The sequence below is a fragment of the Aspergillus melleus genome (genome assembly GCF_016097325.1).
Source record: "Aspergillus melleus strain CBS 546.65 chromosome Unknown contig4, whole genome shotgun sequence".
Lineage (NCBI taxonomy): Eukaryota > Fungi > Ascomycota > Eurotiomycetes > Eurotiales > Aspergillaceae > Aspergillus > Aspergillus melleus.
The window spans coordinates 2,502,048-2,518,280 of record NW_025763373.1 but is presented as its reverse complement, the minus strand read 5'-3'; the positions used below and the strand labels follow the sequence as shown (position 1 = coordinate 2,518,280).

Below are 16,233 nucleotides of genomic sequence, written 5' to 3'. Positions count from 1 at the left end.
GATAAGGACAGCGACTTGGAGTAACTGATCCCAATATTTTCAAGGAATGAGTACGACGTGCGCCATATCGCCTTGCCCCAGGTTCCATGGAAATAATAGCTACGAAGAATCATTGGTACAATGATATCCGTCGCTTCTTATCGCAAGGACTGAAGGGATACAGTGTTGTCCAAGTGTGGTATCGCGGTTTTAAGCCGCTCCTTGTGCCAGGGATCCTATAACGCTTGCAATTATGAGAACACGTTGTATGTGTGACGGTCACACTTGTTGATTACGGAGTCATGAGAACGAAATTGGCGTGCTTTGTACGCAGTCCCCTCTAGTGAAAGGTAAAAGGCGCGGAAAAACAGGCAATCAATTGAGTAAAATTCCAATTGAAGTCCGAATTCTGTTTGATTTGTCGGCAATATAGTGCCCTAACGTAGAAATGGGTTCCATTGTGTTGATAACTGTAGAAATTCTTTTGAGGAAAAGTGGCTGAGGCGATGTGACTAGTACACAGCAAGAATGAGAGAGACTGGAGACTTCGGAGTTCAATATCTTCTCATCCAAAAATGACTTCCCATCCGTCACCAATTAAAATGAGCGCTCCCTTTGAGTACTGGTCGGCAATATATGACGGGCAGTCTCTATCAGGCTGAACCCAAGTTAACTTGAGATCAGAGGCATATATCTCGTATTTATAAATTACTTTGCGGTAGACTCACGGAAATCATGTATTGCATGTTGAATTTATATATGGCCTAATATGGCTATACAGTAACTACCACTATTTCCGTAGTTGTTGACCTGGTGGGCTGCGCCGTGGTCTTTGTGAAATATACAGATTTTTGTTTGATTGCGTCAAAAAACTGGCCAGAGTGGACTCCTGGGTTGAGGGCAAAATGTGACGGTGGGTAACATCGGCAGGTTTCAGCGGAATTGCATGCGAGGAACCAGGCAGGGCTGGTGGTATGTACCTCATAGAGCACAGTGTTTTGGCCTTCATTTTCGATCTGCCGGATTCGAAAACATGGATCTTCAAATGTGGTATTGAAAAGAAAAAGGGATCCATTTGTTGACTTAAAGAGGACATGATCGCCCACAGAAGCATTCAGAGATTTGCGGTCGAATGTGACAATATCACCCGACGTGAGCTTCACAGTATGCGTGGACGCCGCAGACAACACGTGAGGCGAGTTCGGGGAGGTCAGAGGTGTTTTCCCTGCCGCTGTGGATGGAATTGATGGGGTAGGTTTTGTTCCTTCGTTGGCTGATGGGTCATGCGTACTGCGTGGAATTGAGCCGGGGGACGAGGGCGAGGTATTAATTGACGCAAATGATTGGGTCCAAGGAGTCTGTATCGGATTTAATACCGTGGTCTGACCTGCTATGCCTGTCAGGCTCGAACGATGGCTCGACAAAAACTTATCTGCTGTTGATGCCTGGAGAGTCGGGCAAATAAAATGTGTAGAGGTCACGGTCAAGCTCAAAAGGGCCTCAGTTCGGGGCCGTGACCTTTTTGTTGAGAGCTCAAGAGGCGTTATTTCAATGTCAAAACATGCAGTATAGATCTATCATACCGAATCAGTGCTACGGCACTGATATACATCTCCGAAAATTTATGTACTTACTTGGAACCCAGATTTCACTGATTTGGTTGTGTTCCACAGCCAATAGACCGCGTAGATGCCCGGGGATTCTAAATATTTTGGGATCTGGAACGGAGTTGGGCAACGGGAATGGATAAAGGAGGGGTACGAGTGCACTGAAAGGACTGATAGTCTATTAGACTGGAATGATGTTGACTTGCAAGTTCTACTAACCTTGTCCAGTTCCATCTGCTGGAAGGTTGATGACGTCTGAAAGTTTTTTGTGGTCAGTGCGGTTATCGTAGCTACTTCCGTACCAGCGTATAAACCCCCGGTCCATAAGGTCCCTGGTTGGCAGTGTATCTAGCACGTAGTGGGGGCATATCGTCGAACCCGGGGTGGCTTTTAATCGAGGCCACGGAGTCTGTTGAAATGGTGATCTTTGAGACGTGCTGCAGAAAAAGGATAACGGATCTGCATCAATGAAGGAGTAAGGCTCGGCATGGACCTGTTCGGAACCTATTCAATGAGTAAAAGAAACCATTTGTGCCTTGAGTACACCTACTATAATTTCTTGGGAAGCCCAAAAGGCCAGAAAATGTACCAGCCTCGTCATTTATGACCTGAAGTCCTCTTATCTGCCTAATTCAGTGGAAGAGCTTCTGGGAACTAGAACAGACCTACCTGCAAAGTATAACTGGGAACAGACTGGGCGAGAAGAAGGATGATGGCCCACGATGAGAAGAACCTCCGAAAGTCAGAATAATTCATTTTGCGCTTTTGGGTCGATTTCAAGTGGAAAGGAGAGACTTTTAGTCGATAACGCGGAACCGTATTTTCGCTGGTCTTCACGCCACTTTAATAGGATTTCCTTGCAGCCACGGGCAAAACGGTGGCCTCAGTTGAAAGCTTGAAGCTTGGCGCTGTATTACGAAACGCGTGTGCGTGTATATGTGTGTACTAGTTTACGCTTAAAATAAATCACCATTTAATTGCCCTCCAGTGTTCTCGTCACCTGGACGTTTTGCGCCGAGCAGGCCTTGAACGGCACTTCATTGCTATCGATCCGAGATTTCTAAATCAATCCACCTTGATGGAAGCTGTAGTAGGAAATGAACAGCATTGCTGGAAAATCTGTCGGAATCATGCAAAAAATTAGAGAGTTATTTTGACGATATGTGGGCATTTAGTATTCTGCGGGGGAGTGACGACCAAGCAATGCAATTTCTAGTAAGCATCAGTGCGTATGTGTTTAAAGTTGGTTGCGCATTTGCTGTACTGTGTTTCAAATCCCAAACCTGTTCTCGTGACCCTGTTATTTCGTTCTGCTGTGTAGGTATCTGTTTGGCGACCGAAGATAACAAAGCACGGTTGGATCCAACGGTCTTATTCAACATTATCTAACTGTGGTCTTCTTGATTTACACACACTAGTAATCTCATCCGATCGATATGTTTAACCAATAAGTTGTAACCGGTATCAATAACCTGAGGATAGCTGGAAACCCTAACCCTGCTTTCCCCCCTCTTAATTAATCATTATTACTTTTTTCGTTCAAGGGGAAAGCAGATCATTCCATTTAATGTCCCGGTGGCTAAGGCATGCGATAATTTGTACGAACCATGTCAGGCTGTCAGCTGGAGAGAGGGTGCCTGAAGTGCTGAAATTAACTTTATTGGAATACTCAAACCATGCTTAGAGTGTTGACTGGTCAATGAACTACTGTTTTGAACTACTGGCGCTCTCATCCCATCTCTGGGCATCGAATCTAATGGTTTTGTTGGCATTAATAGGTGGCATGACAGTGAAGAGCAATTCCAAAAATCTTACTCGCACCGCTTTAGGTTGGGAAATAGACGCAGCAAGTTTAGCATGCAGGGCTCCGGCACTCCGTGGCAAAATATGCGTATCTCTTGGACAAATTGCAGCGACTCGCCTAAGAGTTGGGAAGGTTTCATCGCCGGTAGGTCTCTGCCATTCAAGCAGTTGGGAAAGTCGCATGGTGCATGACTGATGTTAACCTGTCGAAAAAGAGTCCTAGCAACGCTGCTCCGTAAAGTCCTGGAGTTATTAAACAACGCCCACGGATCGCAGTTCTTTAGCTATTAAGAGATATTGGTTCATTATTGTGCGGGCGAATATGGGGAGCTAACATTCTGGGATATCTTCAGAAAAGATTCTAGCGGCAGGCTCAACGGCATTTTCAGGAAGGGAGTTTTCCGGTCAGATGCTGACAGTTGACCGTTGCCAAGGTCCGCTGGATGGTGGGACATTATATTTTCCGATCAATCACGGATTGTCTGTACAAAAATGTGTCTCATATGTGACATTATTGTAGTGTACTACTTTGGCATTTTTGTACCCAACGCAACATGAGTGGACGCGATTTGCCCGGGCATCGTTTTATCCCGACTGGCCACTTTGGCTCACCCTCAAATAGAGGGACATCGTCCGATCACCTCCAACCTTTTGAAAAAGGACCAAGAAAGATTTCATCCGGCCATGCCACTGGACACATACTTTTCGGAATTCGACAATTATGTGGGGTATTCTACTGCGCACAAATACCCGTGTCTGCTGTTAAAGATAACCGGGCGAACGACAGGCATTTCTGACGATCACCCTCCCCTAGTCCCAGTCTATCTTACCTGGGCAAATTGCCAAGATCGTGGTGGTTAATGGTGAACGGGCATGATTACCCGAGGGTTAATGTCAGTTACAAGCTAAACACATATATGGTCAAAGAACAGCTGGCTTATCAACCTGACATTCGAGAATTGTTCCATTCCCACAGTGTTCCTAGCTCCTGGCTGGTACACCTTCCCAGTCACTGTATAATCTTGTAATATAGTCTTTGTCAAACAGTACTCTAGTAATCCCCACAATCCCAGCTTTTTTAGATCTCGACATCCTGTTTGATAACGATTTTACTTTTGATAAGGAGCCTCCCAAGAATTGGAACTGTACTGTTCTTGTGGACTTTGCGGCCCTGTCAAGTCTTTCCAGATTGCGTCTTGAACACTTACATCTTGGTAATATGGTGTTTTGTCGCCCCCCCCCCCCCCAGACTCTCTTAGGACATTTATTCGAAATAATTTTTTTCTGAAAGTGGTTCGAACGAGATTCTCAGCGCAACTGGAGAAAGCCTCGAACAACTATAGCTGGCTGGTCCCAGGTCTCATGTCAGGCCCCGACTGCTGAGTTCTTTTCGCTGAGAAAGGTCCATCTGAAGGAGTCAAGTAACTTCTTTCCTTTTTTGCTTGGGGATGAGCTCCCAGCTTTTGAAGAAGTTTCTTGGAAGCTCCTCTTCCAGGATGAGGTTGGGAAATTTGGTTCTCGTCGTGCCTTTTCGGATGATAATAGCAGCTTGCCGGGCATGATGTAATATTTCGGTACCGATGGGTCATTGACTCCATTCTTACATTTGGCTAAACACATGTCTTTTGGGCATTCTACTGACTCCTATAGTATGATTGGTCAGACCTTGCTTGGCGATTAATTTTCTGGTCAACGTAAATCACCTTTCTAACTCGCCAAGGTGAAATTATAAATCTCCAAGAATGGATCAGGTAAAAGAAGGAAGGGGTCGGGTGACTCTGAACAAACTAGCACTAAGGGTGTAAGTCTTGACGAGGCTTAAAGTTCATCTTTATGAGTGTCTTCTATTGATCATAGAGTCTAGTCTATCGTACAACCACACTGCTGTTGTATCTGTGCAAACTTGGTATAACTCCACTCAGCTGGAGATGGCGAAAGATTCTTTTGCCCAGCTCATGATTGTTGATACATATGGCTCCCCCAGACAAAGATGCAAGGATCTTAATCAAAATGCGACGTGCTGTTCCCTGCAGGCTCCCCGAAGAAACCCGTGTATATCTCGGTCAGGATTCGCGCGTCGGCTCGCAGAGTGGGGGATATATAACGACTCTGTAGAAGGAACTTGATCGTCCGCCGCAGAAGGCGCTCGAGGTCATTTCGGTCAACCAGCTCGGACAAGTGGGAATTGTATGTGGCCGATAAAACCAGCATGTTACCAAACTGTCTACTGTACTGTTAGCATCGCAGACTAGCAGAACACGGGACGAACATACGCATGCGCTGTTCCAAATATGTTGGTCACGATCGGTCGGCCTTCGATGCCGTCAAAAGCCTCCGTGCTCTGAATCGCGGACTCGACACATACTCTGCACGCGCGACGCATTTCCCTCGGTAGCTCCCGGTACGTCCACTGATCTGGAACTGCGGTCTGCGGCATGGCGGTAGCACTTCGGCTGTGGGCCACTGACGGGGATATCTGCTGCGATTTCAGCCCGAACGCTTCGCTGCCAGCGGCCAGGGCTGCAGGGCAGCCAACTGACGATGTCCGAGCATTCGATTGACATGTGAAGTGGAGTGCATGATACAGAACGGGCCGGTGGATGATATAACGGGCACCGTAATACTTAGCCCTCATACGGGCGACATTGATATCTTTCGACGGAGGGTCACTATCTTTCCATTTCATAACTTCGGGGAGACTACTCCGCCACTCCTCAAGGTTTGTGTTTAATATTTCCAGCACTTTGGGAGGCCACCGGGCCTGGCCTTCCTCTGTCGGAGATATTAGTTAAGTATTCATATCCCAATCGATCGCAGGAAAGCTTACTTTCAACGTTGTACAGACCCGTATGGACGCGGTTGAGAATCCTCCGGAGGTGAATCTGCGCCGAGTAGAAAAACATCATCATCGTGGTAGGCGCGGAGATCTCGTTCGGAAGACTGAGAGTGAAGTGGCCCTTCGGGAGAGAAACGCGCGACCCAAATCGCGAGATATCACTAGCGGCGAGGTCCAGTTCGGCTAGAATGTCACTAGATAGATTATTAGCCTTTCGTCGCGACCAGACCAAACCCGATGCGAGCTTACCTTTCTAACTGTAGACAGGTCCAATACGCAAAACTACACAGGTCCTTCTCAGCATTGTCGGGCATCGTCTGATACTCTTTACTAATATTAATTAGCCCCCTTATCAGCAGTCGGGTCGCTTGGTAAGGCATACGATTCAACCAAGACATGGCAGATCCGCGCAGCCTGGAAAATCCACCCGTGGCTCTGTATAGGATGGGCCAGTTGGCCGGCGTAGAGGCCCGCAAGTAATGACGCCTGTGCATGGGACAGACCATTCGCGCCTTGAAGATACCCAAGAATACCGGTGGCATAGGCATAAAACGCCAGGCCGGGAATGACATCAAGGTTTCGTAGATTCCGATCGTCACCCACTGTGCTCTTCCGACCGTCTCCCATCCAGGCGGGATTGAATGATGAACGGTTCGAGTGGATGCTGTTGGATTGCGAGGCGACAATCGCGTCTGACCCTGCAGGAGCTAGCATACTAGACGACGAATGCCCGGGGATCTGTTCCTGTCGAAAGTTCACAACATAATCCAAGACGGGGCCGGGTACAGGTCGATCCCGAACTTCGCAAATACTGCCCAGCGCCAAGACGAGTAAGACAATGGCGTTGCCGATAGATTTTTCAATAATATTGGATCCTGCCTGGACGGGTGCAGGGGATCCCATTTCGCATCCTGCACCTGGGAGAGCATCGTACGAGTGATTTCGTTTAGTGCCCCTGGGCATCTTGTGGCCCGCACTGGGACAATATGTACTGATGAACCGTTCGATTTTCTGCCCTAAATCCTTCTGGTCAAGGAACGGATGGAGCTTATGCAAATGCTCCATATAATTCCCATAGTAGCGACGTATCGTAATCGGGTTGGTTATCACCCGACCGGCATCGTCCAGTCCAACGTCCGGGAGCTTCGACTGCGGCTGGTTGATCCCGTCCCATGGCCCGCTGGGGGAGGGGGCATGCATTTTCGCAACATCGGCGTCCAGGTTAATTGATACGGTCGGACCCTCGCTCGTTTCGTCGCCTTCTCCACGTCCGTAGACGCGAATGAGACCGCGCTTCTTTTCCAAACACATCACATAATCTACATCATATTCTCTAGGTTGGAGGATCTTGTTGGTGGAGGGCCATAGCAGTAATTTGTGAGCGGCAGTAGTATGTCCCACCGGGATAGATGACTCTTCATCTCCATTGAAGGATCCCGTCAAATATTGGGGAATCTGCTTCGGCGGCCCTTTGGGGACGCAGTCTTTCTCTTTTTGGAGTAAATCGTTGACCAGCTGGCTCAGTTTGAGGCCATTATCAACCTGAGCTTGTAGCACACGGGACAGGAGCTCTTTTAAACAATTTTCCAACTGATTGATTCGATTCATCATCGGTTTTTCGTATTTTTTATGACTATCTGTAGGTTAGTATAGCCCACTGGAATGGAAGAAACCGGTGTGGCACACTTATTGAGCGGTACGTTCTGGTAGATACAGATCTGGTTGGTTTTCGTGCAGTGGCCGCAAGCGGGCCGATTTCCGTCGCATTTTTCCTTCCGGGCTCGACAATGACTGCAGGCCTAGTGCGAACATTGGTTAGGAATGGCTCTCAATCGACTTCGGCTTGAGACATACCTGTTGTACGCGAGAGCGTTTGCGTATTCGAGGAATGCCAAATGCTGGATTATCATAGTAAGTTGCTGTATGCAGATACTGGGCGGACGGTGGGAGGGACGGTGGTGGTAGATAGACTGTGCCGCGGGCATCCTGATGGGAGGTATACCGTATTTGATCACCTGACGACCAGCCCCACCTGACGAACAATTTCACCGACATTTCTAACATTTTCAAACAGCCATATCTCAACCAATATGGCTCCAATTGATGAAGCGATTGCAGAATTAGAAGCCTTGACGCTTGAAGAACGACCTAGTTTTTCTTCTATAGCAAAAAAGTACGGTTTTAATCGAATAACTCTTACCAGACGGTTTCGCGGTGTCCAACATTCAAAAGATGAGCAATATCAAGAACAGCGACTTCTCAATGATCGTCAATCGAAAGTGCTCATTTCTAATATCAATCGATTAAGCGAGAAAGGCCTTTATATATCGCACGAGATGTTACGCAATCTCGCTCACGAAATCAGCGGAAATCGACCCGGAAAACAGTGGCCAAGCCGTTTCTTGAAGCGATACAGTAACGACCTTATTTCTCGCTATACAACAGGAATCGATTCATCTCGAAAAAGGGCCGATTCAGCATGGAAATACGCATTGTATTTTGAGCTTTTAACTCGCAAAATACAACAATACCGTATACAGCAAGAAGATATCTACAATATGGACGAAAAGGGCTTCTTGATCGGAGTGCTTAGTAAAGCGAAAAGAATCTTCTCTAAGCAATCATTTGAGCAGAATGGCTTACAGCAACGGCTTCAGGATGGTAATCGCGAATGGATTACTACGATTGCTTGTATCTGCGCGAATGGGACCTCGCTATCTCCGGGTCTTATATACCAAAGCGCCTCTTCAAAGCTTCAAGATACGTGGCTTCAAGACTTCGATCCTTCTCTCCATCCTTGTTTCTTTGCATCTTCACCTTCAGGATGGACGAATGATGAGCTCGGATACGCATGGCTGCGAGATGTATTCGATCGAGAGACCAAAGATAAAGCAAGGAGACGTTGGAGGCTTCTTATTCTCGATAGCCACGGATCTCATGTCAATATGAAGTTTTTCGACTACTGCGAAACGAATAAGATCCTTTTGATGACCTATCCGCCTCATTCTACGCATTCGCTGCAGCCGCTTGACGTCGGAATCTTTGGACCTTTATCTACAGCGTATAGTACGGAATTAGAGCAATTTCTTCATCAATCTCAAGGTCTTTGTCATATCACGAAAAGAGACTTTTTTCACCTCTTTTGGCCGTCATGGAAGAGGTCTTTATCACCTGAAAATATTGGTTCTTCGTGGAAAAATGTAGGCATTTGGCCATTGAATCCTGAGATCATTTTATCACGATTTAACCGAAAGGACGATAGCCGGCCTTCATCTAGTGGCTCATCTCGCTCAGTGCTAGGTGCAGAGGATTGGAGAAAGATTGAAAGGCTTCTTAAGCATGCAGTCACCGATTTATACGATCAAAAAGCGAAAAAGTTGAATTCTACGATGCATCATCTGTCTACGGAGAATATCATTCTAAAATTACGCTGCCAAGGCCTTGAAGAGGCTCTTCTTCAAGAGAAAAAGAAGCGCCAGCGAGGCAAACCTCTTTTTTCTGAATTACGGGCCCCTGAGGACGGCTATGCGGTGTTTTATTCTCCCCGCAAGATTCAGCAGGCCCGTGATCTTCAAGCAGAGAAAGATGAAGCTTTACAACTTGCTAAAACTTCAAAAGAAGAAAAAAGGCTTTGCAAACAGCGCGAGAAAGAAGAAAAGAGGCTTTTAATTGAAGAGCGCAAGCGAATCCGCGCTTCAAATAAAGAAATTCGACTTCGTGAGGCGGAGGAAAAGAAGCGTAAAAAACAGGATGATCAGCTCGCTAAGCAGGCTGATATACAACTTCAAAATGGCTTCAATTCGGCTCAGCGAGGCAAAAGTAAGCCTCCTAACACTCCGCGGGCAAAAAATTCAAATGATATCGCTCCTGTAGGCGCTGAGGTCGTTGAACAGGCTCCTCCAACGCTCAACCGCCGAGGCAGGCAAATACGCCCCCCACAGCGCTTTCGCGATTAAAAAAAAAAGTATATAGCTTCAATTTCATATATATTTCGCTCCGCTCAAAAAGTTCTATATAATTCGAAACATAAGTGGCTGTACGGCTTCAATTCCTACGTGGGCGCAGAGTTGAAAAACGTTCGTCAGGTGGGGATGTTCGTCAGGTGATCAGGTACGGTAATGCCTGGGTGGCTCCAAGCGAAGTGGTGCATGCGATGTCACATTTGCGGGCAAGACCGATGCTGACTGCGGATATGCATCTGACGCTGCGCGAGGGGGGATGGGCAGGCTTTCTTGACCATCTAGGTGGGACTGTTCTTTGTCCTAAATGGACGCATATTCGATTCGCAATAATGCCTGCTGCGATACGTTAGAGGCTGAAAGGCGTCCGGGAGGGTATTCAACAGGGGGACGTGTCTGTACCGGATAATAGCCTGAGGGTTGCGAATCACTTGGGACAGAGGCATATAGGGTCCTGGAAAGCCCTGGGGGCGGTAATTGAGGACCATTTTTGGTCGAAGTATAGAAGGTACGAACTGGGGAATGAGCTGTCCCACTTGTGTGCCAGCTCGGGGCCGTGGGAGCTGCCTTCTGCTGCAATGACCCGACTGTCATCTCGTAAGAGTCATGTGAGTTACCGTTACTGAGATAGTACGAGATCTCAGAGAAACTGAAGAAGTGACCGTTCTTGAGATGGAAGCCACGTGCCTTTGCCCTGATGTGTATACAACGCGCCTTTCACTGTCCCAAAGGCGTTTATTCCGTGTCTGAAGCTGGTGACTTTTCTGAGAAGTCGGATACTAAAGAAGTTTGTGGTTGAATTGATCAGAGCGACCGCGGACGTCAATGGTAAAGTTGCGTTGATGTAGAGGGATGAAAGAGGGCAGAAACATGCTCGAAGAGTTGAACGACTGAGGTATAAAAAGACTGGTATTATAACCCAATGCACGGTTGGGGGCTTGGATGCATTCGCTAGGGAATCGATCGCCATGTACAGGTGTTCGGAACAGCTGTAAAATTGGGAAAATCATGGATAATCTTCCATAGTCGAAGATGATTCTCTGTAGTTAATTCGGTAATGTCAAGTATAGGTAACATGGCGACGTGTTATTACAATGTTATGACAACGCGTTAATTTCGCTCGCAGTATAAGTTGGCATACTAGATGATCCTAGAAAGTTGAAATCACGGCTGGGAGCACTGGACAATATGACGGAAGCGAAAATTTCGCTTACGAAGTAGAAATGTATATGGATACATACAAAAGAGCCTTGCAGAGCCTATATGAGAGCTATAGTAGAGAATATCACTTCTAGAACAGATGAAACCAGCCTAACTGAGGCCCCACAATGATGCGATGCGACCAACGATAGTATTCCACTGATTGGGCCCATTCAATACCAATTGTTTGCATTCTAGTTATTCCAGATTAGTTAACTAAAAGGCTGTTTAGATGGGTAAACACGAAAAGCGGGGAGGGTGATAGATTACCGGGTCTGTACCCAGGTTGGATGGGGTGGAGAGTTCAGCAGATGTGATCAGACCACCATCCCCAACTTTTGGAAAGCAGCCTGCATGTCTGAGATGGACGAGATGGGCGAGATGGGCGAGATGGGCGGGAAGGGAGGAGAAGGGTAACGTAATTTTAGTTTCAAATGCAGTAGTTAAGATGTGCGTACAGAAATTATATGAAACACATCACATCATATCAACCATACCGGTACCCTACAATGTTATATCTGGAGGATTGTAAAAGTAAAACGTGAAGAGATTGCGGAAGGCAGACTTCTTCCTAACCATAACTCACTCTAATCAGTAGTATATGCGCCAAACCGCGAACATCTTGACTGTTTAGCTATCATGAATTTCCGTCGAGTCAGAACGTTGGGGTAGGAAGGGTAAAGAGGAAATCAGGGTGGAGAATTGCGGACCTTGGATCAGGAGCCAATCATCGCGAAACTATAAACTAGCAAGCACACTGCCAAAATATTCGGCTTGTGATTGTGAGACTGCTCCGCGTCGATGGCTCTACGCCTAGAGCCATATTTTGATCTCCCAACATGTTCATCTACTTTACTACGCTGGAGCAAGGCCAGCTTCGTATTCTTGATTATATATGCTCATCTAAAAAGCGAGGTTGACTAAGCCCAACACCGATTGGCATTTGCTGCACACGGCCAAATACTGGGCAGCCGTCTTCCTTCCAGTTGTACTGAAATACTCTGGCGCGTATAACATAGTCGACTCTATCTTTCTGGTGTTTGTTGGCTCTGAAAGGGACTTACTGAGTAATAGCAATCTGTGAGCCCTAAGACAAACGCTTCAATGTTGGGAGCCTTCAATAGGCTATGGAATAAGGTACTCCATAGACAGCTGTCTAGCGCATGATATGACAGGCTGCTCTATCAAAATAAGCGCTCAGACAGCTTAGGTGGGGTGCGGGAAATGGGTACTGGAGTGGAAACTGTACGCAATCTGGATATGTTATTGGTGGCGCTGGCGCTGCTAGACCCTCAGCCTAGCTGAGCGCGATACATACGTCCCAATACAGGAACAGCCTCCCCAAGCCTGTTCCTAGGACTAGTCAGCCAGCAAAGGCCTCTAATCACAAACCTTGTGGCTTTTAAACCTGCTAGGACTTCTCATTTACCCCTGTATTCCGAGGCACGCTCTAGGTTACGTACTGTGATATTCCACCTCTGCCAAACGGTTGGCTCCCGGTGCCTGACTACTACTTTGGGAGCCATCAACCAATTCCACGTAACGTCTGAGCGCCAACGCACTCCGAGACTCAATCTATTCTGTGCATGCAGGATAGTGTAATGGGTGACGCTGCTCCCTGGCTGTTCCGAACTTACGATAAAGGTGTAAGAGTTGCCACACAATCCGGCAGGAACGTGTGACTACAGCCCAAAATAACTCTTAGTACAAAACCTCATTATCCAGCCATCAACTCTCCTAGGTGATTCAAAACTCAGGCATTGATTGCCAGGGTACAATAGCTGACCACTTTTTTCCTATCAGCTATATTTTCCCGGTATGTCGCATACCGTGGGCGAATTGATGAGGCTGTTCAGTCCCGCGCAAGTGAAAATTGCTTTGTTGATGTCTGCATTATCCCCCGAGAGACTATACATCAATTACCCGACCAGTGTTCTATGGCGGAAGGCCTGCGCGCGCTTTCATTGAGAGGCTTCACTCAGCTTTGTGCTACTAGGAACTCGGTCGAGAGGGAACCGGGAAAATACGCGATGATGCCAATTCCGTTGGCGATAGAGCAGCACGAGCGATATTATGAATTTCATTCAGGGCGCCCTTTCTGGAAAGATCCTTCTGGTCGAATCCACCGTCATCATCCACACGGGCATCGACGTGACTTTAGCATAACAGTTCATCAGGGATCGAATGAAGTTTGCGGCCATTGGGTATGGATGGACAAACCCGGAAGATGGGTCGCGAATGATACGAAGAATTGTTTCATTTAGCGAAATCAGTTCTTGTTTGTGCCGGGCGGTGAGAGTTTGGGTCGGCGGATAGGGCAATGAAACTATGATGCTTCTTTACTTATGTCAGTCACTGGATGGTTTTAAGAGAGTAAATTTTGTCATTTAGCTCCTCCCCTGTTCTCAGCTACGTGACACCAGTCAGACATGTTTCATAGGTTGATCTGGATGCATCCGCAGCTTTCACAGTCCGAATATGTGTAATGGCTCGTAAGCGCCGTTGGTGGAGGAGAAATTGTCGGATTTAGGATAAGACCTTCAAGTGCCCAAACATGGTGATATGCTAAAGCGTGATATTTTAAGACTCGTATTATTCATGGTAAGCTTGCAAACGCCATCAACCTTTGCAGAGTGACTTTCTATCATCCGTTCTGGCTGGTCCATACTTTCGTGAAGGTAGATAAGTCTGCCTGGAATGTCAGGCAACGGAACTGCCGAGTAGTGCTTATTTAGGTTAGAGACACTCGATATCATCCTGCCCCTTACATTTCACAGCTCACATGATAGCCGGGCTTATCACCCATCTCGCTGCCTTTCATTTTTTTTTTTTTTGTTTCTTCCTTTCTTTCTTCCTCCCGTTGCTCCTCGGCTCACTGTATACCCGTCTAATCATGTCTTGTTCCCCACAACCTTATCAGGTAAGATACTATCTACGTGTTGGCCTGAAGACCGGATCAAGCTGACTTTTGTAGATCGTCAAACTAAACGATCAAGAAATTATTGCAACCGATGTTGAGCTATTAGATCCACGGCGAAGTACGGTATATCGACTCAAACTCAAACTTGCCTCGCATCAGAATGTCATACCAGATATGGCCACGTCTGTTATTGTTAAGCAACAGAAAGACGGGTGGGAGGAAGAGTTCGAAGTTGAAAAGATGGCCTACAACAGATTGGCGCAGCTTCAAGGAGAAGTCATTCCATACTTCTATGGCCAGGGCTCCTTCAATGGGCTTCCTGCCATCGTACTGTCGGATATTGATGGTATTGCTCCGGATTATTTGGCTCGCAGCAGCAACGACGAGATCTCGGAGGATTCGCTGGAAGCTTATCTAGAGAAAGTTTTCAGGGAGTTCTCAAAGTGCGGGGTTTTGTATCGTGACCAGAAACTGGATAGTTTCTTGTTATGCTATGACAAAGACCGCCGGCATGGCAAAGTGATGGTCGTTGATCTCGAGCAGGTTGAATTCCCTAGCGAGGTGCTTCCTTGGCAATACGGTATCAACCAGGAGGGAGCAAGGTCTTTGATGGAAGAATTCAAGCATCAACGGAACCCCACGCGTGAATCACCTCCACTTGAACTATGGAAGTGTGCATATTAAAAGATCGTAACAGAACAGGCTAGGTGACCGCCGTTGAACAGGTATTGGGGTATGCTTCTACTGAGTGAATATGTCAAGAAGGATTTTTTGCACGGTCAATTATGGACGTATCTTGTTGTCTGAAACTTCCGAACACAAGTATGCATGGTCTAAAGCAGAGCCCAGTAATGTCTATGGTCTTAGAATAAAGGACAGTTTTTGTATCTACCTCCATTTGCAGATGGTTTCGTGCGTTTGTCGTAACTCGATAAACTTGAATACCTGTCCCTCTGAAGATCAAAGCTAGAGTTAGAAGCACAGGTCAATTTTCGCAAAGTCCTAGTGTGGCCGCGGCAGTCGACTAAGCCGACACTTCACCGCCTTGCTCAGCCGAAATAATCCCATCAGTCAATTATGCTTTTCCAGTTGAAATGATTGATTATCATTTTGAAGCTATAAAGATTACATAAATACGAGCTGTACCGCACAGTTAGAAAATCAAGAATCAAGACCTTTCATTCATCTTAAACAGATGATCACGTAACTTATCCAGCGATGATGATGATGATGATGATGATTATTCATACGCTGACCCCTCGCCTTAAGCGATATGCAGGGTACCACTATCTCTAATCTCTATGTACATGCTTCACAGTAAACTATTACTTTCCTGACGAACTTGGAGCCTCGTCAAGGCCTGTGTTGGCCGGTGCCTGGGGTTTTGTTCTGCCGCCCTCGTGGCGCGCGACTTCGAAATCTCTGCGATGCCTCCGCGAAGTCCAGTACCGCCCCGAGGACGCTGCTGTCTGGCGGGACATCTTGTGGCCTACCTTCCCTACCGTGACCTGTTCCTCCCAGCATATCTGATATATTATTGAACGCTCCTCCAATTTTCTGCCGTAGGTTTTGGCGCAGTACGCGGAGCCGCGGGCAGTCGATCAATACGTGCACCACCGTTTCAGTAGCCCCGCACTCGCATCGCTCGTTGTCTCGGAAGCCGCGTTGTTTAGCGTACGTAGCTAGCCACGAGTGACCGGTGCGAAGTTGCGTGAGCAGGTACGCTCGATTCCGGGGGAGCGAGCCATACAGACGGCGAGACCTGCTGGATGGCAGGCCTCGGTCGATGTGGCGCAGGTGCCCTCCGTTTTTCGATGTTTTCCAGTCTTGTTCCCACTCTAGATGGATCTTTCTGCAAATGTATCCTTTCTCCCGCGATAGGAGGTGTTTGAAGGGATGCTTCTTTTCCTCGCCTACTGCGGCTTTGGC

General features: G+C 47.1%; 2 protein-coding genes across 2 annotated transcripts; one reads left to right on the top strand and one right to left on the bottom strand.

Annotated features, from left to right (window-relative positions):
• Positions 1-5,390: 5,390 nt before the first annotated feature.
• LDX57_007745 (fungal specific transcription factor domain-containing protein) lies at positions 5,391-8,210 on the bottom strand (the record flags this gene model as incomplete). Its single annotated transcript, XM_046089462.1, has 7 exons — positions 5,391-5,616; positions 5,663-6,161; positions 6,217-6,419; positions 6,475-6,555; positions 6,608-7,858; positions 7,926-8,024; positions 8,080-8,210. The coding sequence occupies 7 exons, from the start codon at positions 8,208-8,210 to the stop codon at positions 5,391-5,393; spliced, it is 2,490 nt and encodes an 829-aa protein (XP_045945432.1).
• A 6,067-nt stretch (positions 8,211-14,277) lies between these two features.
• LDX57_007744 (uncharacterized protein) lies at positions 14,278-14,988 on the top strand (the record flags this gene model as incomplete). Its single annotated transcript, XM_046089461.1, has 2 exons — positions 14,278-14,304; positions 14,359-14,988. The coding sequence occupies 2 exons, from the start codon at positions 14,278-14,280 to the stop codon at positions 14,986-14,988; spliced, it is 657 nt and encodes a 218-aa protein (XP_045945431.1).
• Positions 14,989-16,233: the final 1,245 nt, after the last annotated feature.